This window comes from Eurytemora carolleeae, unplaced genomic scaffold (genome assembly GCF_000591075.1).
Source record: "Eurytemora carolleeae unplaced genomic scaffold, Eaff_2.0 scaffold824, whole genome shotgun sequence".
In the NCBI taxonomy this organism is placed as follows: domain Eukaryota; kingdom Metazoa; phylum Arthropoda; class Copepoda; order Calanoida; family Temoridae; genus Eurytemora; species Eurytemora carolleeae.
Window position 1 is genome coordinate 74,287 of NW_019396774.1, and position 24,794 is coordinate 99,080.

The 24,794-nt window shown below is 32.4% G+C and overlaps 2 protein-coding genes across 2 annotated transcripts in view; one reads left to right on the top strand and one right to left on the bottom strand.

Annotated features, from left to right (window-relative positions):
* Positions 1 to 4,645: 4,645 nt before the first annotated feature.
* Positions 4,646 to 14,875, top strand: LOC111708545 (protein obstructor-E). Its single transcript, XM_023481953.1, has 7 exons — positions 4,646 to 4,789; positions 6,924 to 7,007; positions 10,541 to 10,670; positions 12,151 to 12,236; positions 13,138 to 13,288; positions 13,355 to 13,405; positions 14,748 to 14,875. Exons 1-7 carry the CDS (start codon positions 4,646 to 4,648, stop codon positions 14,873 to 14,875), a joined length of 774 nt encoding a protein of 257 aa, XP_023337721.1.
* A 3,082-nt stretch (positions 14,876 to 17,957) lies between these two features.
* Positions 17,958 to 24,794, bottom strand: part of LOC111708546 (alpha,alpha-trehalose-phosphate synthase [UDP-forming]) — a 34,845-nt gene continuing 28,008 nt past the window's right edge. Inside the window, exons 21-30 of the mRNA XM_023481954.1 lie at positions 23,739 to 23,853; positions 23,070 to 23,167; positions 22,445 to 22,524; positions 22,013 to 22,100; positions 21,738 to 21,801; positions 21,470 to 21,544; positions 20,649 to 20,705; positions 20,121 to 20,345; positions 19,349 to 19,413; positions 17,958 to 18,143 (exon numbers count right to left, since the gene is read on the bottom strand). Coding sequence (XP_023337722.1) covers positions 19,378 to 19,413; positions 20,121 to 20,345; positions 20,649 to 20,705; positions 21,470 to 21,544; positions 21,738 to 21,801; positions 22,013 to 22,100; positions 22,445 to 22,524; positions 23,070 to 23,167; positions 23,739 to 23,853 — 838 coding nt within the window. The 3' untranslated portion in view covers positions 17,958 to 18,143; positions 19,349 to 19,377. The remainder of the gene's footprint in view (positions 18,144 to 19,348; positions 19,414 to 20,120; positions 20,346 to 20,648; positions 20,706 to 21,469; positions 21,545 to 21,737; positions 21,802 to 22,012; positions 22,101 to 22,444; positions 22,525 to 23,069; positions 23,168 to 23,738; positions 23,854 to 24,794) is intronic.

Genomic DNA, 24,794 nt, shown 5'->3' on the forward strand with positions numbered 1-24,794 from the left:
TAGAAATTTTAACGAAGTTAAGAAATAACATAATTTCTGGAGAAAGATGATCATTCAGATTTTTCTGCAATGTTGTTAAACCAAATCATTTAAACCTGATTTTAAGGAGAAACTTGATTTTCCTCAGTAGAGACTAGAGACACAGAATTTTAACATAAATGTAAGATATTTAGAAATAGCATGCTATTTCTAAATCTCCAATATATATACAGTTGTAATCTCTGTTGATCTGTTTGTATGTTCGATCACAACTCATGAATCCCTTGACAGATTTGCCTCAAACATTGATTGGGGAACTCTCTAACATCCCAAAATAAAAAAATTAATTATAAAGGGGAGGGATCTGATTATGAAAGCCAAGCTGAATTGAAGAAAGATGTAGTTTTCTTCTTTAAAAATGTTTACACCAGAGAGGCCGAATTTAAATAATTTAAACCGCATTGCTGATCCACCAAAAAAACCGGTTTCAATTGAGCGCAGGTTCAACTCTTTGAAACACTGAAAAGAATTTCAAGTTAAACCAACCATAATTGAACCGTGTCGCATATTTGAGCCACGGCTCAAATTCTTTAAATTCGGCTTAAGAATACCTACATAAAACTACTTTAACTCCTGAGATAATAAACCTTCCCCAGGTTCAATCAAAAATCTTAACCCCTGCGGAGTCTGAAATGGACAACTGCCCAATTACTGTGAAAGAACTGTCTCATGCCCTGGATTGGATGGATAGATATTCATACGCAGTTTTGAAGTGCTTCGAGCACAAAGTGCTTGAAAAGATAACTAGCCAGTCACTGAAGGCGTAATGGTCTACTAAGATTCTACCTGAAGCAGTAATAAATACATTAACCTTTATGAATAAATTAAAGTATGAAAATATATATGTTGCCTTTATGGCAATGGATTTCAAAAAAATCTTTTGATTCTATAGTACATGAATATTTAAGGGAGGTTTTAAGTTTTTTTAACTTTTCTGATTATACGCTGAAGATTTTTGATACAATGGTTAAGTGAAAGCAAACTGGAATAACTACTTATGACGGCATTAGTAAACTCGTTGAAATCTTATGCGGGGTAGCGCAGGGGGACAGCCCTAGGTTGTAAAATAAGATTGCTTACTCTCGATGCGCTCTAACGTACGAAAAAATCGTCTTCTAAGCAAAGATAGACTAAATCCTCATATGACGTCACTGATCATAGAGGTGAGAATGACGTCATATGATCGAGGGTTTTATCAATCTATGCCAAGGAGACGACATTTCCCGTACGTTAGCTAGCGCATCGAGAGTTTGCAACCTTTTTATACAACCTTTGGGCTTTTCTTCTTACGACTCATTAAATTAGAACATTTTAAAGAAAATGAGAAAGTTTCAAAGTAATTTTTAACAACAATACCACGACCTCAAATGCGTCGTTTGCCGAGGATATAACAATGGTCATACTATAAATACGCTACACTATAAAAACGCTATGAGAATTTAAAAATATATATCTCTTAAATTATAAACTTATGATTTATTTTCAATTTACGACTATGTGAATTTAAAAATCTTATACACAAACAGAAACAGGCAATAAACTTGTAGCGAATATAGCCTATGTAGCGTTTTTTTAGTGTAGCGTTTTTTTAGGGAAGCGTTTGTATAGATACACCCTAACAATCCTTCTCCAGGCTACAAGAGAAAATCTATTTGCCTGCAAACAGATATCAATTTGTACTGGAGTACTGTCTGAAAAGCATGTATAATCATATGGTAGGGCGGGCCGGGTCGATTTCTTCTCCATTATATTTTACACTCTTTACTGAGAACCTATAAGTTGTTTTCAAACAAGGCGAATAGCTGTGGATTTTGTATTTATAAAGTTTCCTCAGTTTCGCCACTTTCTTCAATATAACGGTCAAAACATTCCTAGATAAACAGATTTGCTCTATTGCACTGCACAGTGCACAAATTCGGGTTCGATGTGAGGTTTATAACAACAGTAATACACGATAAAATATATCCTTTAACACTATATTGTAAAGCACTTTATCGCAGTAAACGCACTTTTCAAACTTATGTTATGTTGGTTTATTATTTTAATCGAATTTTGTTAGAAGAAAATGTTGAAAATTCGATCATTCATAAACCTTCCCTGGGGTCACACCTTATTCCTATGCTATTGTTGTTTCTACGTAGAACCTATATAGTACTAATCAATAGAACGTAAAAAATAATAAAGAAAACATGTTTAGCATTGTATATCGTAGCAAGTTATCAAATAGTAATCTATAGCAATCATAAACTGCTTTTTCAAATTAATATATAAATCTTAAAATAACCATGGGCAACGCCGATATAATTTACAAAATATAAGGTTTCCTATGAAACGAAGAATAAGGTACCCATAACAATGTAGATTAGGAAAATGAAGTTGTTAAATTAAGTAAATGGTTTTCCAATAGCTAGGAAAATGGGTCTGTGTTCACTGCACAGTGTACAATCGCCGTTTTTGTGTTCATTGGACAATCTAAAATCATAGTTTTGTTGTCTCAATTTGTATGTTTCGAAACCCCTAGATATTTAAACCTGCTCTGTGCAATGTACGTTATATCTGAAGATAATAATCTTAAATCTCCAGGTTTCAATCCTAACCTTGACATTGCTCGAATCTACTATATGCAGGGTGTCCCAAGAAACATGAAAGTTAATGTGTGATTACTGTGTAAGGACAAAGTGTGATAAAATAAGGTATAATCACTGATAAGCTTTAAGGAGGTATACGCCTTTTCATCTAAAGCATAGACGTTTATCTTTTTTTGTTAAAAAGTCATTTGATAATTCCTTTAAAAATGAAAGATGATTTTTAAGTCATCTCTGAACTCTCATGTTTAATGCTGCACACTGGATATACAGACCAAGTTTAAATCTGAAAGTTCATTTAACTCAAACAGAAACTTTGCAGACAGAAGTTCTCTAACAATTGTGAAAGAAGAAAAATATAAATGTAAAAATTGCATGTTTTCAGTTTTATACATCATAGTGTCATACCAGGGTACCCCACAAAGAATTAAACTTTAATGAAGACCTACAACCCAATTCTAAATATCTAAGGTTATTTTTTGTTTTTGGGGTCTTTGATATGGTCTTTTAAAGATGTGTTAAATGATTTTAAGCTAAAAGGGTGGTTGGACTCCGTAGGGTCGTCTCTGAAGTCTCATATTTTGTGAGTCACCCTGTATACTTGGTTTCAAATATCTGAGGGATATTCCCGCTTTTGGTTTTATATAACGAAAGGTTATGTTTGTTTTCGGTTTTAAATTCATCAGAATTATGCTCGCTTTGGTTTATAACTTTGAGATAAATGTTCTCTTATGCTTATACAATACATAGCTAGGGGGAGGGGGGGGAGGGGTGTAATTTTTTACCCCTTTCGGAGCAGAATTTTCCCTCCTTGGGAATCATAGTCATCCCTTTTTCGGGTAGTGCCAAGACATCTTATTATTAAGCACCTTGTCTTTATGGTTTTTGTATTTCATGGATTCATTAAGTTTTACTAATAATGCTTATATTAAATCTAAATAAAAATTGGTAAAACGGCTGAACCAATTGGGCCGAAATTTGTGTGGCAAAGAACATGACCCAGGGTCTGAAAAATTACCCCCATCTAAACAGAAAAAATCTACAAGATACAAAAAATTTTGTTCATTGGAGTAGGATATGAAAAGCACTAGTTGAAAGCTAAAATAACTACTAGAAACTAGGGCGCGAAGCGCTCTTAAAGCGTAATATATTGGTTTATTCAGAAAATATTATTCATTTTCTATTTATTTATATCTATAATGTTAGGATTCTCCTTCCTGGGTTACCATGTCGCTCTCATTGCCAAATATGGCAGTTTAGAACCAATTCATTTCCGGTTTTATCTATCTATTAATACATCAAGCTCTCTTTTCATTTATTCCGCTCCTCTCATATATATATATATATATATATATATATATATTATTGTTTACAATAAACCCCGGAAGCTTAAAACAATTTGGACAAATTACGAACAATGGGTGTCTTAAAAATACTGGGTTACTCTGTTGGTAGAAATCCTGAATAACATTGTGTTCGTAATATAAAAGTACCACGAAAATTTAGAACAAGCATTAAACGGAATGTTCTGTCAATTTTGTATGTCCTTAAATTTGGTTCGTAAATGTTTCAGCGAAATTTTCTATTCTTTAGTTTATGACGGAGGCATCCGTTTAATATAGATTTTTATCGTATTTGCCATTTTGTACTTTTTGTGTGATTATGTATTTTAAGTATATTTTTGTACTTGAGGTCTCTAGTACGCTATTTTTGCAGGAATTTGAATGAGAAATCAAAGTGTGGCTGAAAATTTTCCGAAACAGACAGGATGCACTTGGTTGTAACTAGTTTCACGTGGAAGAAGTATCTGATATTGTCTCTAAACTGGCAATAACAAGGTTCTCTTGATATTTGGTAAAATTCAGATCTAACTTTAATCAAAGATATAAAACTATTGGTGTATGTATTCTCAATAGTTGTGGAATATCATGCACTATAGGACACCTTGTATTTATTTCCGGCTAAGACGGGTTTTGTTACTCCTAGGTAGACCTGGAACCAGTCCTAGCTCAGATACCGAGATGAGCGGAGAAGGTCGATTCGTCATATCTGTTCTTTTTATTCTTTGTTTTACACTGTTAGAAGCCCAGCAACAGCAGCTGGTCAGGCGGGTCCTGAAGCCGGTCAAACAGACTGGTAGGCAAGTAGATCTACAACAATGCCAAGTAAACAAACTATCATTAATAAGCTAAGAAAAGGAATTGAGTTTTTGCCACAAGCTAATATTTTCTAATTTTAATATCCTTCCAACCCATAATGTTTCAAACTTAGATGATTTTATTTCACATAATTTAAAGTTTGAAAGATCTACGACATCGGGTTACAAAGATATAGGGTTAAAACAGTTAGAGTTTGTGACAAAAACTCAATTTCTGTAAAGCTATTAAGAATTATTTAGAGCAAAATAAACCTAAAGAAAGAAGAATATGGTGATGACGACTTTTATGATATTGAGAAGATCAATGAACTTACAATGAACACATCAGCAATTGTGAAATTTATACAGAGCTATTTCACTTTTTATCTGATCATCAAGCTGCTGGTGTACATCAAATACATTTTAAGTTCGCTTAATTGTCGTCTTCCAATTCCACAGTTATATAGTCATTAATGTAAATTTTTATAAATTCTTTATATTTTTTATTTAGAAACATTTTACTTGTTTTAAATCATGCGCATTATTATATTCCTTAAAAATGCATATTGTGGGTTTAGTTTTTACCGAAATGAATGAAACTTATGACCGTTCTCTTTTAGAGCTTTCTATGTGTATACCATGTGCTTTGTTTGTACAAGGTTGTATAATAAGATTGTACTCAAAAGTAGGGGAAATGTCGTCTCCTTGGCATAGAAAGATAAAATCCTCAAATGACGTCACTGACACCTCTTTAATCAGTGACGTCATATGAGGATTTTATCTATCTATTTCTGAGAAATAAACCTGGAAATAAAACGTGGGTAAAAAAGTCTTAATATTCTGAAGTCCGTTGACAAAATGTCGCTGGAAAGAAAGATTTAAGGGTTTTTCGTTCACAGTAACCCTAAGGCAGAAGCCCAAAGGAGTTCCGCGCAGGCAGCGTTGAATTACAAGACAAAGAGAGCGCATGCTCGTAACTCCTTTGGACCACTGCCTCAGTGTTATTGTGAACGAAAAATCCCTAAATATTGAAAAGATCAACATCCAGTGTTCTATCTGTATTGTTATTAATCAATGCATGGGGCTTTTTCCCTGAAATACATACTGGAATCAGAAAAAAGTCTCAAGATTGTAGAACTTGTAAAGATTTAAACAATAATAAAGATAATAAACAGTTACAAACATTATGTACATAAACTGTACATAGTCCTTTGTTTAGGTTTCAAAAAGTATTCAGTGTACATAAACTGTACTAATCCTATATATTTAGATGTCTGAAAGTGTACGGTGTACATAAACTGTACTTGTTCTATGTTTAGGTTTCTGAAAGTGTACAGTGTACATAAACTGTACACTGTACTAATCTTATGTTTAGGTTTCTGAAACTGTATAAAAAATTCGGATTTTTTCCAAAGTTTTTATTTCCAGGTTTTTTTCCAGAAACTTTTTCTCCCGGGACTTTCTTACATAGATTCTGAAAGTGTACGGTGTACATAAACTGTACTAGTCCTATGTTTAGGTGCCTGGAAGTGAACAGTTTACATAAACTGTACAAGTCCTATGTTTAGGTGTCTGAAAGTGTACTGTATACATAAACTGTACAAGGCCTATGTTTAGGTATCTGAAAGTGTACAGTGTACCTAAACTGTACGAGTCTTACGTTTAGGTGTCTGAAAGTGTACAGTGTACATAAACTGTACTAGTCCTATATGCTTAGGTGTCTGAAAGTGTACGGTCTACATAAACTGTACTAGTCCTATGTTTAGGTGTCTGGATATGTACAGTGTACATAAACTGTACTAGTCCTATGTTTAGGTGTCTGAAAGTGTAGAGTGTACATAAACTGTACTAGTCCTATGTTTAGGTGGCTGAAAGTGTAGAGTGTACATAAACTGTACTAGTCCTTTGTTTAGGTGGCTGAAAGTGTAGAGTGTACATAAACTGTACTCGTCCTATGTTTAGGTGGCTGAAAGTGTACAGTCTACATAAACTGTACAGACCTATGTTTAGGTGGCTGAAAGTATACAGTGTACATAAACTTTACTAGTCTATATGTTTAGGTATCTGAAAGTGTACAGTGTACATAAACTGTACTAGTCCTATGTGTTTAGATGTCTGAAAGTGTACAGTGTACATAAACTATACTAGTCTTATATGTTTAGGTATCTGAAAGTGTACAAGTATATGAGGATTTGAACTCCTGCAACTCCTTCTATAAATGTGAGAATGGAACTATTACTCTTCAGGTTGGTTAATCTCATATTTCCTTATCATCTTATCTTCTCTTAGATCTGTAAAATTCGCGGAATACTTATCTACTTTCTTCCCACTATTCCTTTCACACTTTAATTCTACTTTATTATCCATCTTTCATTTCTTAATTTCCAAAATTATTTATCATTTTCTTTGATATTTTTCCCCTGATTGAATTTTTAAAGGTGAAATATTGAGCCGCTCGACTCACATAGCATTCCAGAGTTCACCACGACTCGGCCTGTGTTGTGGTTTTTGTAATCTTTTTACTTTTCTGTAGCCCTGGCCAAATAGATTTCCAAATATAAAAACTGCAACCTACAGTTTCGGAATGAGAATAAACTCAGTTTTTGTAAATTGATGGGTTGATGGGTTCCTAGGTTCCTGGTTTCCTGGGTTCCTGGGTTCCTAGCTGGGTTCCTGGATTCCTGGGTTCCTGGGTTCCTAGTAGACACTCCTCTTACTTTTCAATATATTTCTTATACAAAGTAAATTAAATTGTAAATTATAGAACTTAATCTCAAGCATGAAACGTGAAAAAATTGTATTTCTAATGCTTGAACTGTTAAAGTAAATACAAAACAGTTTTCAGGATTCCCTAGGGAACTCAGCACTAATTCAATACAGGGGAAATTACAACAATTAGATTCACTTAAAGGGACAGACCGGCTATGTAAGGTAGTTGAACTGAGTATACAGTGTTGTGGACACATTCTTTAGGATTTATTTGAGACATATTAAACTTTTTAAAGATCTGTAAATCCTCAGTTTGAGCGTAAAGTTGACGTTCAAAATCGTACTTTTGGTTGAATACGTTTTCAGAATCGTTTTTTTAAAATACTTTTTAACGACGACGAAAAATAAAGAAAAAATTATACAGTAATATACTTAGATGATTAGGAACATATTTCTCAAAAGAAATTTGTCAATTAATAAATGCTAGAATCAATTATTTCGTTTTTATCATTATATTGAATTTCTTATTTTCTTTTCGTCTTTTCAATAATTTTTGAGATCTAGATATTTATTATCTCCGTATCGAGATTATATAAATTGTACAAAATAGTTTACATGTATTAAATAAAAAAATTTTACATCAATATCGTTTACATATATTTTGAGAAAATTATGAAGGAATTTACGGATACATTTTTAAGGAGAAATTGGTATTGAGGCTACATAAAAGCATACAAATTGAGAATTATACCAACGAGGAACATTGATGGTTCTTCGTTGATATCGAGGCTACATATTATTTTGTCTCGATAGTCTTGAAGCTACCTAAACAAGGTAAAGGAAGAAACGTGGTAATTAAGAAATATACTAACGCGGAACATTGATGGTTCCTCGTTAATATCGAGGCTACATAAAATAGGTTATTGAAGAGAGATTAGATTTCAGTCTCTTCATGTTCCTCATATCATTTAGGCTGCATGGACAAGGTAAAAGAATGAATATTATATTTAAGAACTAGACTAACGCGGAACATTGATGGTTCAACGTTAATATCTAGGCTACATAAACTAGGATGTTGAAGAGAGATTAGAATTTAGTCTCTTCGTGTTCCTCATATCTTTTAGACTCAAGAGAGATTATGTTAGCTCATTAGTGTTGAGGCAACATAATAGAAGGAACGTCATAGTTAAGAAATGTACTAACTAGGAACATTGATGGTTCCTCGTTAATATCTGGGCTACATAAAAAAGGATAGTCGAAAGAGACAAGACTTCAGTCTCTTCGTTGTCCCCATATCTTGAGACATCTTGGTTTCTCGGCGGTGAAGTTTGTCTTCTTTATCCGCCGGTTCGGGAGGCGTTTCAGTTCTGTTCAGATTGAATAATAATTCCAGAAAATCTACAGAGAATCTTTGTGAATAATGAGAACTAGAATAATGAGAAATAGAAACTAATAATTGAACAAGATTAATTATTTTCGATGAAAAGATAATTTTTATTTTCTCAACCTGTTTCTATAAAACAACTAATTAGTTTACTGTAAAATTTTGTTTACATTTTTTTGTCGTCGTTATTAAATATTTTTTTTAAAAAGTATTCTGAAAACGTATCCACCCAAAGTACAATTTTGAACATCGACTTTGCGCTCAAACTCAGGATTTACGGATCTTTAAAAAGTTTTATATGTTTTAAAGGAATCCAAAAGAAATTGTCCACGACCACAACACTACATACTCAGTTCAGCTACCTTACATAGCCGGTCTGTCCCTTTCATAGTTCTAATTTTAGCTCATTTGAAATTGTACGGTACACTCACTTCTAGTATACCGTACCCACTTCTAGTATACCGAACACACTTCTTGTACCGTACCCACTTCTTGTACCGAACACACTTCTTGCACTGTACCCACTTCTTGTACCGTACCCAATTCATGTACAAGCTGAGGCCCCACCCCCATGGATAAACAACCCAGGTTACAGGTTTAAGAAAGAAAATGTTTGCAATTCCATGATTACGTTTTCGTTCACAATAACCCTGAGGCGGAAGCCCAAAGGAGTCAGGCGCCTGCAAAAGACAGAGAGAGAGCATGCCCGTAACTCCTTTTGGCTTCTGCCTCAGGGTTTTTGTGAACGAAAAACCCTTAAATCTTGAAAATACGACATCTATAGTGTTCTATCTGTATTTTTATTAATCTATGTAAATAAACAATTGTATAACTAGTAAATCCCGTCCAGGCAATTTTTGCGCGCAATGTCTTTATTGACCCCCACCCTTCGAAAAAAAATCATAAGCAGCCCCTCTATACAAGAGATAATTAGCAATAGAAAAGATATAAGATAGCGATCTTTAAAAACGGGAGAAAGGATACAGTTTTTTATTTAATCATTTATACTTTAAAAATATCAACAACATCTCGCTCTTATGTTTTTGAGGGGGGGGGGCTGGTTAAACAGAATATATTAAAAAACTTTGGCTTATAGACCTCGGCATCTTCATTTAAAGTTTTCTTTTTTTTTGCATTCAACTTTAATTATAGTTTACTAATTTAATTTAGAGGGATGCACAAACTATTTTTTTATCTGAAGATTGTGCATTAAATAAACATTGATAAATACGACTGTTGATTTAAAATACTTTATCTTTGCAGCCTGATGCAAACTGATATTTCAAACTAAAAGTTCTGCTAGACCAATGAGTCAAAGTTTGAAATATTAAAAGATTTTGTTGCTAAGATACAGGGATTAGTAAAATGATGCATATACTTTGACATATTGACATAACTTTTTGCAAATAAATTGAAAACCTACAAATTCAAACATTGTCAAATGTTTGCAGTCAACATCATCAAATTCTCTTTAAATAAAGAAAGAAAATCTAAAAATTGGTCAATTCTATAAAATCCCCCTTAGAAATACGATCACTCTATGTACAGCGTTAGATATGTAAACATATCGTGATGTATACAACCGACCACTCTATTAATTAATCAATAGGAAGGTCGGTTGTGTACATCTGAGTGATCTGAGCTAAGCTTCACCTCTCGTTTTATTACTCTATGATTCTTTCTAAGGAGTGTGAGAACGGATTACTGTTTGATGAGGAGTTGGCCCTGACCGACGCTGTACATAATTACTGCGTGTACAACTGGAAAGTGGATTGTGGTGCAAGACGACGAGATGATACTCCGCAATCTAGCCCAGGTTATTTAAAGTTACAATGAGAACTAGAAAACTCTGGAATATTGAAGATTTGCTTGTTAACAATTGATTTTTGAAGCTTTTCATTGAATATTAATACAAAATTGTATAAAATGATTTTCACAAAATTATGAGAATTCGAAAGTCCCCCCTCCCCCTCCACATCAACTTTAATAAGTGGAAACCCTATTTCCAGCATTTATTTTTTGTTATTTAAAAAATAATTTGTATTTGTCAGAGTCGGTCCTTCTTAATCCTCATCTATTCAAGAGACTTTAAACATAACTTTAAGGGATCCTTCATACAAAGCTGACATTGCCTGATTCACAACGGTACCCTTGAAACCTTTATCTGGTCAATATTGTGAAATATATTGTAGTTTTAATATGTTTCTTTCTGATAGTTTCTATATATGCTCTACTGCAGTAGAAATACGCAAATCATTTTGAAGATAAATTACAATTTTAAATTATCAGTTTTCAAAATTATAAACATTGATAGAATTCATACTGATTAAGACAAAGCTTTCAAGGGTACCGTTGTGAATCTGGCATTGTCATCTTTAAATTACGCATACAGTCTCTTTAATCGGTTCAGAATTCTGCAATGCGATTGAGTTAAACAATGTTTCTCCAACTTAGTAACTCTGCTATAGCTGCTGATACTAAATCTTCACAATCATGAAATTTCTACCTGATCAAGTTTTCTGAAAATTTCTATAAGGACTTGACTATCTAAATATCTACACAATTAATGTGTATGCTTTTCCCGTTGCAGGGTGTGGAACATAAGAACACTGCTATAAAGTATTTTTTAAATGAAGGCTTAAATTTTTAAATCTCAACTATAAATAGTAACAAATATGAACACTCCCTGAAATCAACATTCTTCTATTCTTCTCAGCTCCTTGTTTTCTTGGAAAACATAATTTTGAGATTGACTTTTAAACTATTAAAACATTACATCTCTATATTTGAATACTCATGGGACACACACACAGCATGAAACTTTTGATGGAAAAATCAGAGATTTGGCAGTTTTTTGGCAGATTCCGACTCCATTGTGTTCCAGTGCACATTGGAGCAGAGAATTTAAAGGAACAGTCTACGTAATTTCAAGTCACCATCGAATCCGAGCAGTAACCTTATATCTTTATCTGAGTTAATAACAATTTCTGTAATTAACTTCCCCTAATGATTCGGTAATTAACTTCCCCTAATGATTCGGTAATTAACTTCCCCTAATGATTCGGTAATTAACTTCCCCTAATGATTCGGTAATTAAGTCCTTTTGACACCCAATTCTTTTCCACATTCTTTCTTTGATAAAATTGTTATGAATTCATGATAATATAGTTCAAGGTCGTCTTTGATAAAATTGTTTTGAATTCATGATTATATAGTTCAAGGTCGTCTTTAAAGTCTCATTTCATATGATGATGTGAGTAACCCTGTATCTAGATAGAACTACATATATGGTTTAGGTTGTGAGTATAGGTTCGGAATATATCCGTTCTCCTCAGGGTGCCAGCAAACCTATATCCAGTGCTCGTTCGGGGAACCTACTCAGGTAGATACAGAATTAAGGATTAAGATAAAGGAAACAGTATTAAGGATCAAGATATGGGATTAGGGATTGAGATACAGGAAACGGGATACAGGATAAAGGATTGAGATACAGGATTAAGGATTGAGATACAGGATACAGGATTAAATACATAACATTGTTGACACAAATCACGGATGTCTTGATATAGAACCTATATGGATATAGAAACTCCTTGTAACCACAAACACAAAGTTGAAAATATGTACATATTTCAAACCTTCAAAATACAGTTTTAGTAATAATAATTATCTATGATAAAATTGTACTAGTAGGGTCTGTCTGGGGTGATCAAGGAGTGGTTTGATCTCAGAGGAAGGTGATCGGGTCAGTTTGAAACGTTTAGTTGTTACTTCTGAAAAAAAACCGATTGTTTAAGTGGAAATTGCTACGGATTGCAGAATTATTCACGGATTGTATGTTTTAAGTGTTCACAAGTTAAACGTTTTACTATTCAATATGGACGGTATGTTTATCTCTGTCTGAGACGGAGTTGTGCCGGAGTACATTCTCTGTTCTATATCTGACCTGATGCAACGAACGGTGAAGGGTAGGAAGACGACATCACATTTGGATACAGTGGGATTCAAATTTATGTGCAACAAACATAGAATACAGAATACAGGATGCAGGATAAAGACAAAATCCCGAAAATAAATATATGTGAATAAATAAGATACAGAAGCATGGGACACAGGTTAATTACACAGAATAAAGAATACAGAACAGAAATAAAAATATATAGATATATTGAATTATGCAAAAATCATCTAAAAGGAAGTGACATTTTATTTTGTGTTATCGTCAAATCACTGTTTATTATTTATAAATATGAATCAAATATTAAATATTACACCATCACCAGGTTCCCTGTGAGGATGAGAATAAGAATATTCCCGCTAGATTAATGCTGTCGTATAATCCGGAAACACGTGGTTGCAGCTGGCCGGATCAGCTGATTTCCCAGGGTTGTGATCCCACCCAGATATTCGGGTTCTCTTGTCCCGCTCTTTCAGGTCGAGTTATCTTAAATTGAATATTTTATATTTTTAACAAAAAAATGAAATAATACTTACTTTTAGATCTTGTTGGTACGATAAATGAACAGTTCTCTCCATTTCCTCGGTTCCCAGGTAAAAACATCACTATAAGCTCATGTGTTGATCACTTTTAACGACATAGTTTACGTTCCCTAGATGTTAATCAACGCTTTCAACCCATATACTTTAAAAGTTACATGCTCTTTTACAGTACAACTGTTTACAGCACCAGAGCTCGCGACTTAAAACAAGGTATAAAAACCAGTTTTAAAACAACCCGGGTTTAGGCAGTTTTGTGGATATCAATATTTTTGTTTAATTATTAATTTATCTATTTTTTTTTCATATTCTCCATTTTTGTTGAATCTCTTAAATCAAAATTTTCATAATGTTAAGACCCCAAAAAGGAAACTCCAGAGTTTTGTTCAACGATACTCTTTTAAATTTCGGGCTCAGTAGGTCATTTTGTCGTACATCGTGTACACCTGATATTTACACTCATAAAACTAACCAAACTTATTCGTGCTAAAAATACACTATTAATTTGGCGGGAGAGGGTCATTTATACTATTACGAGCGTAATATTACCCGAGGCGGTTTTAACGTCAAACCGCCGGTTCATTTTAGTACCTGGCCGAATCTAAAGCAGCTTCAAGCTGTACAGTATATACTCTTTTGTGAAAGAGTTATTTTTTAAAAAATCTAATAGATTTCAATTGAAAACATTTATTGGCTGCACTGGGTATTATTTTGATAATATTAGATGAAAAACACATTTTAGTTATATAAGTATTCAGTATTTTTGCTTTCATTTTACAATTTTTTTCAAAAGATAAAAATTCTTTTTTTTTGATATGGCATGGGAAAAGAAGACATATTTTTACAGTGTTATGGTTTATTGGCAAAGGACTGCTTTGGGTCTCACTTTCTCAGAAAAAAAAACACCTCGATAAATAGAAGCTGAGGACATTAACTTTAATTGTATCTAATGTTCTGAATTTTTTCAAGAGAGCTCCAGTAAACACGATACTTTTCATTGATGTTTTTGTCAAAAATTTATTTTACGACTTCTAAGCTTTTAAAAATGGATGTATTTTTACAGAGATATTGAATAGTTTGATCATCTTAAACAATCTTAAAAGCATTTTGAAAATATAGTGTTTTTAAGTCAAGGACGCGATGGGTTAAAATTCTAAATATAAATTCTGAATACTTTGTAGATATATAATCAAATTAAATTTAAGTTTATTTAATTTTAGTTTGGAATATTGTAGGTTTTCACACAAAACTCCATTTTCTAAAAATCTATTGATAAGGTTAGGAAATGTTTTATTGTTGTGATCACACTAGTTTGTTTTTCACATTAGGATTTAAAAAGTAAGTAATTTGGCATAAATAACGCCTTCTTATGTTTAGATATGTTTTTATTGTTTAGTGTCTGAGAATGATCAAGTTTACCTGATCTGTGTTGAAGGAGAACCTAGATTACAAACCTGTGGATCCTTGGATAGGTTTAATCCGGATACTCTAGAGTGCACCAGGCCTAGAGCTTTCCTGGGATAATCCAGCTCCGGCGAACAACCAAAGCTGATAACCTGTAGATTTGTCCTCATTTTCCGTATCCTGGTTGCATTCCTGTATCCATTTATGGGACACGTCTCTAGACACATATACATAGACTTCAGGATACATTTTCTTCTACAAACACCAATCCATGGCTAGATAGATATAAAAAATGAAAGATAGGCTACAGGAAACCTGGAACCAGGATATAGGAAACCTGGAACCAGGATATAGGAAACCTGGAACCAGGATATAGGAAACCTGGAACCAGGATACAGAATAACCAGGAAACCAGGATACAGAATAACCAGGAAACCAGGATACATGATAATAAGTATACCAGAGCTGAAAACTTTAGAATTTGATACCCTTAATTCCGATAGGTTAATTAATCTGGAGATTAAGAAAAAAGAGGAGATCAAGCATTAATCTCGATAGCCACCATTCAAAAGTTCCAGTAACCCTAACCTTGAGAAACTATGAGGTGCAAGTCACTTTTATAGAGAAACGTACCACAATTGGAAATTATCAATTTCTAGATAGAAAATCAAGGATGTCTTCATTTAGATGATAATTGAGATTGAAAGCCTAAACCTTAAAAGGATGGGGGGGAGGGATGAGCCTCCTTTCCTCTTGATCTTTAATCTTAATAATTCTATGCCTAGGAAAATAAAATAAATGCTGAAGACAAAGTTTTATTTAAAAACATGAGAAAGAAAATCTTGTGTAAGCATATAAATATTAAAAACAAAAATTTACTGAAAGTCTTAAATTGGATCTATGCGCAAAAGTGTAAAAATAAAATGAAAAAAGAATCGCGGAAGGGCAGATTAAGGGGGGGAGGGGAGGGGGAGGAGAAAGGGAGAGTGAGGCCGGGGGTGGGGAGGAGAAGGGTATGAAAAGAGGAGGTTTAGAAGAAGGTTAAACATATTTAAAGGAACTGTGAGGGTAATTTGAGGAAATACCCGATTCACAACGGTATCTTTGTCTGATTAAGTATGAATTGCATATATTCATATTTATAATTTTAAAAACCTATTATTTTCAATTGTGGGTTCTCTACAAGAGTGACTTGCACATTTAAACTGCAGGAAAACATGTAGGAATTATCAGAAATAAATACTTTTGAAGCTAGAAAAACAACATCATCTTGATCTACATTATTGATCAGATAAAGGTTTCAAGGGTACAGTTGGAAATAGGACATTGTCATCTTTGCAAAGGGACACTTGAAATTACGCTTACAGTCCCTTTTTCATTAGAATTTTGAATTTGAGTTATATAAGAACGTTTCCATATGAAATCCCAGGTTTAGAACTCATTTTCTTAGAATTTCTCCGTTTTCTCTTCTCTATTAAAGTTAAACAGAGAGAACCTTAATTAGCAGAACACAAAGCATAATAGAATTAAAAGTCATCAGAGCCAAGTTGAATTAATTAACATTACAGGATAATCAAGGAGTATGGATATAAGGGAGAAGGAATCGACCCGGCCCACCCTTCCGTGAGTATACATGCTTTGCAGACGGTACTTCATTTGAATATGAAATATAGATGTAATACCGCGTACATGTATTCAGAATACGTTATTTTATAAAGTAAACAGGGAAAAAATAGGCTTAATTTTGCAAACAAATACATTTCCTTTGGGATGACAAAATATTAGCAATACAAGCGTATTTTTAATAATATAAAATATTGGTTTTATTTAAAAAATTTAAAGACTACTTTAAAAAACTCTTTTGTAAATGGAGTACCTCGTCTGCAAAGCATGTATAATCATATGGTAGGGCGGGCTGGGTCGATTCCTTCTCCCTTTTATTCCATGCTCCTTAAGGATACCAAATCTGAGCTACTAGCAATTATTTGCTGTAGAGTGTAGACGTTGTGAAAAAAAAAATTTCAGGACTTTATTAGAGTGATTAGTATAAATAGTTCTTGAGAAATCACAAAAAATACAGAAGTTTGCCGGATGAATACTGCAGTTTGGCGGATAAATATGGGAGGTTGCCGGATGAATACAGCTGCAGTTTGCCTGATGAATACGACAGGACAGGGGGATGAATAAGGCCGTTTGGTGGATGAATGCGACCGTTTGCCTCATGAATACGGCAGTTTGGTGGATGAATATGACAGATTGGCGAATAAATACGGCAGTTTGGTGGATAAATACAGTCCCGTCTTGCCTTCCCCCCTCCCCCACGTTAAACTGAAGTATATTAAAATCTTACTCCTTTTATTGAAAAGCTATTGAGAAGAACGAACAATTGTGTCCAATATGTCACCAGAAATATTTGATTTTCTCATACTTCAAATCAAAACAAGCGAAGCCTCGAGGTCAAACAGTCCTACCAGTAATATCCAGGAGGGATAATAGTTCTCTACCTGTGTGTGCTCAGTTAGCTGTACTGTACACTTACAACTGTTTACTAATATTGACATACCATAGTTTAGGCCAGAATCAACTTATAATAAACAAATATACAGTATGCTCTCGGTATAGTTTATGGCCTATAAAATTAGTAAAGGATTAGCGTACATCATTACTCTATACACTATAACCTCGTTGTTTATGGCCTGTAAAATTAGTAAAGGATTAGCGTACATCATCACTCTATACACTATAACCTCGTTGGTAATATCGCATAAATTTCCCTTCTGGATAGTACTAAAGTTAGTTTACCCCAATATTTTCAGTCTTGGAAATAAAATTTTATTTTTATATATTTTATTTATTATATATTATATATATTATACTTTCAGTTAAGTTTTATGGGGAAGGGGGTCCAAAAAGCGTATTTCAGGACATTACCATGTTATTCAAAATTACTTGACCAAATTTCTAATTTTTCTTCTTGGTGTACTAAATACTTTTCCAAAAATTACAACTGCAAATCTCTATCTAACTAAATCTCTATCTAAATAAATCTCTATCTAACTAAATCTCTATCTAACTAAATCTCTATCTAACTAAATATCTATCTAACTAAATCTCTATCTAACTAAATCTCTATCTAACTAAATTTCTATCTAAATAAATCTCTATCTAACTAAATATCTATCTAACTAAATATCTATCTAAAGGGGGGGGGAGAGTTCAACTGAGTGCTGAGTTTTTTTTTATTTTATTTTGCCCAAATATATTGGGTTAGGTTCCTGGTTTATCTTCCTTGCCACAAAGTTTGAATTATTTTCCTGCTCAACCTTGTAAATCTTTTCATTGATCTAATCCTTCTTTACCGGGTGTATTCACAGCCAATTCCCAGAATCTAAAACAAAAATTGTAATTTTTTAAAGGGACTGTTATTGTATTTCATAATGGTATTGTATATAATGCAAATCTTGATAATATGATCGGTACTTTTAGTATTAATTCGACCCGAGATTAATTTACAAACAATTGTACGAAAAATAGTTTTAAATATCCTGAGAAAATCTTTCATCTTTGGAATTCTTATGAAATTGAGAACATTGACAAGAGCTTTAGAAGAGTTTTATTAATATCGTCAAATAAATAATAAAAAGCTTAGTCATAAAAAATATAAATTTATGGAAGCAGACAGTTTAAATCCTGTAAAGTCTTATCCCTGTTAACCACGTAATATTCTAATTTTTTAAAATTAGAAACAAAGATGTCAATGAGGGTCAGCGTGATTGTAACTTTCTGGATAAAAACTATCAATCATTCTAGGCCTTCGGGGACATCTTTTAGCGGAGATATTGGTTTGGACGGCGGGGTCCAAACTTTAAAATTTCATGAGTATTTTTGAATAAATATATAATCCCTTTAAGACAATACAGGCTTCGCAATGTTTCCTAAAATAGGAAATAAAAGAAGTTTATAATATATGAGAAGTTTTCACCTAAACTAATAAATATAATATAATATATGAGAAGTTTTCAACTAAACTAATAAATGTAATATAATATATGAGAAGTTTTAACCTAAACTAATAAATATAATATAATATATGAGAAGTTTTCACCTAAACTAATAAATGTAATATAATATATGAGAAGTTTTAACCTAAACTAATAAATGTAATATAATATATGAGAAGTTTTCACCTAAACTAATAAATGTAATATAATATATGAGAAGTTTTCACCTAAACTAATAAATGTAATATAATATATGAGAAGTTTTAACCTAAACTAATAAATATAATATAATATATGAGAAGTTTTAACCTAAACCAATGAAAATAATATAATGATAAATTTAATAAATATAATATAAAATATAAGAAGTTTTCAACTAAACTAATAAATAAAAGTACAGTGAAAACCAGAAAACTGAAATGAGAGGACGACATTATGGCAATAATTAACGTTGACGTTGTTACGAAGATAAAAGTGTTACTTGATTCTTAAAGTCGTCTTCCTATTTTTAGAGTTTTTTGGTTATCACTGTATTAAAAAGAAAATATCCAAATCTTACAATTTTAATTATAATTATTTAGGTTTGGTTTACCTTCTAGTTATAGTTTGAAAGGTTGCAGATTATTTTTGTCTGAAGCTCGCTGATGACATATACTTCTGAAATTGTTTTACAGGATTAACCATCATAAATCAGAATTTAATGACGACCTAAAACGTTTTAAAAACTAAAGAATAAATAGATATAAAGGGATGGGAAGAATTAGAATTTGTTTCCCTTATCGTGGCAACCCCTGTACTTTTAGAAATGAATATGTCAATAACAATCTTCAATTTGTTATTTCTTCATCATAAACATTTTTTGCACTTTAATAAACGTTTAAGGACTTTCTTTAAAATAAATCTAATATTTTTAAATATAATTAATTCAATCAAACAAATATGTTATTTAACATAATGAGAATAGTTTTTGTTTATTCTACTAATAAATATGGTTATATTTAAGAACAAACCTTTGTGTTTTAGAGAAAAACAATTTTAGGGAAAAAAAACATAGAAATCGTTTATTTTTTTAATTATTCATGAAGTTTCGGGGTAATGGTTTTACGATGACAATGAATGGACTATACAAATTTTAAATGAATTTTAAATGAAAACTAAATCATGCGTATTTACTAAAACTTAATTAATATCTCAATTATATTTACACATTTAGCAGGGAAAAAAACTCATAAAGGAACTCAAATTTTCTAATCCCTATAATTTGCCAACCTGATGGTGTAAAATCTTTGATATTTCAAACAAAATTCTTATAAATCTTTAAACATTTTGCTTGTGAAATGCGTGAAGAAATTGAAGATGTTTACCTGGCTTTGGCTCCTCGGCCTGAATTTTCTTGATAGAGCGGAGATAGAACCTGATCTAATCCTGTATCCATCCTCTCCATCTCCATTCTCCCCCTCCACCTTCAGCTCCACCACCTCGTCTGCCCTGTTGAGAGAGAGTAGACTGATGGTTCGGTTACACTTGATCTTCCTGCTGGTCAACTTCCTCTCCAGGTACTTGAGCATAGTCAACACGGCATCAGGTCCCTGAAAGGGAGGGATCGTCAACTTTAAAAGGAGGGTAAAGCAAATAGTTTAACCCAGAACTGACTGAGACATCGAAAGAATTTATAAGATGTTGTTTTCTAAATCTTCAGCAATAATGAAATGTTGCAAATTTGTATTTTTTGAATTGAATAATTATATGAAGCTCTTTATAACTGTTCCTGCATATTTATTTACTTTTACAAGTACTGAAATATTATATAAACAGGGGGTTTAGGTAGGGGGGATTAAATGTTTAGGTATATGTTTTATTAAAAAATGGAGAAAAACATTTTTAATTGTTACCTGCAATCTTGCGTTTGCCCATGTCTTTGTAATAGCGCTAGCGTCCTCGTTTATAACCTAGGCAATACTTGTAGACTAGATATACATTGTACATTGTACTTGTACGTGTATTCTTTATGTACAATTAACCTTGTACGTGTTTGCTGTGTGTAAAACTAACCTTGTATATGTGTGATGTATGTACAACTAATCTTGTACATGTATGATGTATGTACAACTAACTTGTACTTGTATGCTGTATGTATCAATCTAACCTTATATGTGTCTTCTATTTATACAACTAACCTTGTACGTGTATGATGTATGTACAATTAACCTTGTACGTGTATGCTGTATGTACAACTAACCTTGTACGTGTATGCTGTATGTACAACTAACCTTATACATGTATTCTGTATGTTCAACTAATCTTGTACATGTATGCTGTATGTACAACTAACCTTGTACGTGTATTCTGTATGTACAACTGTACAACTAACCTTGCACATGTATGCTGTATGTACAACTAACATTGTACTTGTATTATGTATGTATCCAACTAGCCTTGTATGTGTATGCTGTATGAACAACTAACCGTGTACGTGTATGCTGTATGTACAACTAACCTTGTACTTGTATGCTGTATGTACAACTAATCTTGTATATGTATGCTATATGTACAACTAACTTTGTACCTGTATGCTGTATGTACAACTAACCTTGTACGTGTATTCTGTATGTACAACTAACCTTGTACGTGTATGATGTATGTAAAACTAACCTTGTACTTGTATGCTGTATGTACAACTAACCTATACATGTACGCTGTATGTACAACTAACCTTGTATGTGTATGCAACTCCTTTAAGAACTTCCATTGCAAATTCATCAGCTGCGGAGTCTCCAGCATATATAACCTAATCATACAATATAATAAGAAAGTCCTCTCAAAAACTAAAAGAGGTATTTTCTAAAAAATCTAAAATCTTGATGAAAAATGGTATTTTTGCCCTCTTTAGATAAATTTTAAAAAAAATAATTTCTTTTTTACATTATGTCAGTAATCTCATATTTCCAAATTTGTATTGCACAATATTCAAAAATTTTCACCTGAACTCTTTCTGTCCAATCAACTCCAAAAATTGACCTGGATAAAAATACATTAAAGTCTATACTGAGCATAAATCTTATGGAACATCCTCTATAAAGACTTCTTAAGTTTATAAATATTAAAAATATTATTGAAAAATATTTCACAAAGACTGGCTAGTTATACACGCATTCTGGATAGAACTGGGCAAAGGTCCTGTATTGCACGGAAGTTTATGAAAATTAACGGAAGTTTATGAAAATTAACAATATTTCAAAAATTAAAAATCTATTTTTACTTTTTATATATGCTAGCTGCTAGGAGGAATAATGCTTCTTTTTTATCTTTTGGAACCTCTCTGTAGTGCCAAGCAACCAGCAAACCTAGGATTAAGAACTGAACCAATTTCATAAAAGGTTTTGCTTTTCCATAAGATTTTTTTTGTGTTCCAGTCGATTTCGACCTAAAAAGGAATTGAGTCTTTGCCACAAACTATGATTTCTAATCCCTATATTGTTGCAGTCCAATGTCACAGACAAAATTCTGTTAGATCAAAGAATCTAAGTTTAAAATATCAAACACCATCAGGTTGCAAAGATATAGTGATTAGAACCTTTAAATTTAAATTTCATTGTAGCATTTGGATATTTTTTGTGCAAAAACAATCTATTGACAATAATAAAGGATCAATTATTTAATTAATTTAAAAAATTCTTCAAATACAAACCTTTAGGTTCCACCCATGCTCCATGACAAGTACACTTCTCTTTTAGTTCCTCCTCCAGCTTCTCTAACCTCTCTTTATACCTAGGGACGTAGAACCATTTTTACACAGACCAAACATACATCTTGCTTGTCTTGGACCTTTGATATTTTAAACTATGAATTTTGATCAGAGTTTCAAATATCAAAGAATTACGCCATCATGCATCAGTTTCAAAAATTAGGACAGAAAACGACATTAACTATAAAAACGGAAGAAAAAAATTGTATTTTTCTGATATTTAATTCATATTTCAGTGATGTTAAAAATATAAAAAAAAAACTTTTTTCAATTTAAAAAAAAAAATAAAATATTCTTATAAATTTCGGGGGTATTTAGAGCATAAGCATTCGAGTTTTCTTTTAACCCTTATAAAAAGGGAATTTTAAAATTATAAAAGACTTAATACCACAGCGCGCAACAAGTTCACAACGAAAATTAAATGTCCTGGATAATTTTTTTAACTTAAGACAAAAAACCATTTATTTGATTGTGGTAAGGCTGGGGAATTTTTTTGAAGAAGCATGAGCATGGCCAGACCTAATTGCCGGAATAAATTGCTTCTTAAAAAGTTCTGTTAAAGCCCTACCCTGGAGGCATAGGATGATTGAACCGAGTACCATCAGGATGAAGAATCTCTAAACCATGGTTTCCAGCATAGGTGATCCCATCTACTCCAACCTTATTCTAAACAGGTAATATATGATCCCATCTACTCCAACCTTATTCTAAACAGGTAATATATGATCCCATCTACTCCAACCTTATTCTAAACAAGTAATATATGATCCCATCTACTCCAACCTTATTCTAAACAAGTAATATATGATCCGATCTACTCCAACCTTATTCTAAACAGGTAATATATGATCCTATCTACTCCAACCTTATTCTTAACCAGTAATATATGATCCCATCTACTCCAACCATCTTCTAAACAAGAAATATATGATCCCATCTACTCCAACCATATTCTAAACAAGAAATAAATGATCCCATCTACTCCAACCATATTCTAAACAGGTAATATATGATCCCATCTACTCCAACCTTATTCTAAACAGGTAATATATGATCCCATCTACTCCAACCTTATTCTAAACCAGTAATATATGATCCAATCTACTCCAACCTTATTCTAAACCAGTAATATATTATCCCATCTACTCCAACCATATTCTAAACAGGTAATATATTATCCCATCTACTCCAACTTTGTTCTTTATCTACTACCTTGATATTTAGTAATGGCACCTACCTGTAGATCCTCCAGGTTTCTGCCCGAGATGACCGCTATATGGCAGTCAGAAATGTTGGATAATCGTTCAAGAGCTCTCTTAGTCTCTGGAGGTATAATTGCTAGCTGCGGGGTTCTAAATAGAATTTATTCTATTCTTTACTTCAGTAATTTACTAATTCTTCAAACAATATTTTTATTTACTCATCATTCAGTTCTTTTAATACAATGTTAATGTTAAAGAAGAAAACGGAACAATTTATGAAAAGTCGTTTTCCAAGCTTATTAATGATCAAATGCCATGGATATTCTGTGTTTTAATGAATCAGGTATAGCATTTTAAACACAAATCAGCGCCATATTTTATGAAGCTGATGGATAAATGTTCTGCGTGGTTCACGGTTATCAATTTATCTTAATGGGAGTGACCGTCTATGTAAGGTAGTTGAACTGAGTATGCAGTGTTGTGGAAAACTTCTTTCGGATTCATTTGAGACATATTAAACTTTTTAAAGATCTGTAAATCCTGAGTTTGAGCGCAAATTCGACGTTCAAAACTCCTACTTTAGGGGTAGATACGTTTTCAGAATTAGAAAAATAATAGTAAAAAATAAAGTAAAAATTATACAGTAATCTAATTAGATGGTTAGGAACATATTTCTCAAAAGAAATTGTCAATAAATCAATGCTAAAATTGATTATTTCGTTTTCTTATCTTCTTTGAATTTATTGGCAAATTTCTTTAAATCCTTCAAATGTCGTCTTTTCAATAATAATTCTAGAAAATCTGCGAAATCTTTGTGAATAATGAGAAACCAGAATAATGAGAAAATAGAAATTAATAGTTGAACAAAATTACTTATTTTCGATGATAGATTAATTTTTATTTTCTCCACATGTTCCTATACATGACGTCTGTAGTTTATTGTAAAACTTTTTTACATTTCATGTCGTCGTTATTTAATAATTAAAAAAAACTAATTCTGAAAACGTATTTACCCCCAAGTAGGAGTTTTGAACGTAGAATTTGCGCTCAAACTCAGGATTTACAGATCTTTAAAAAGTTTAATATGTCTC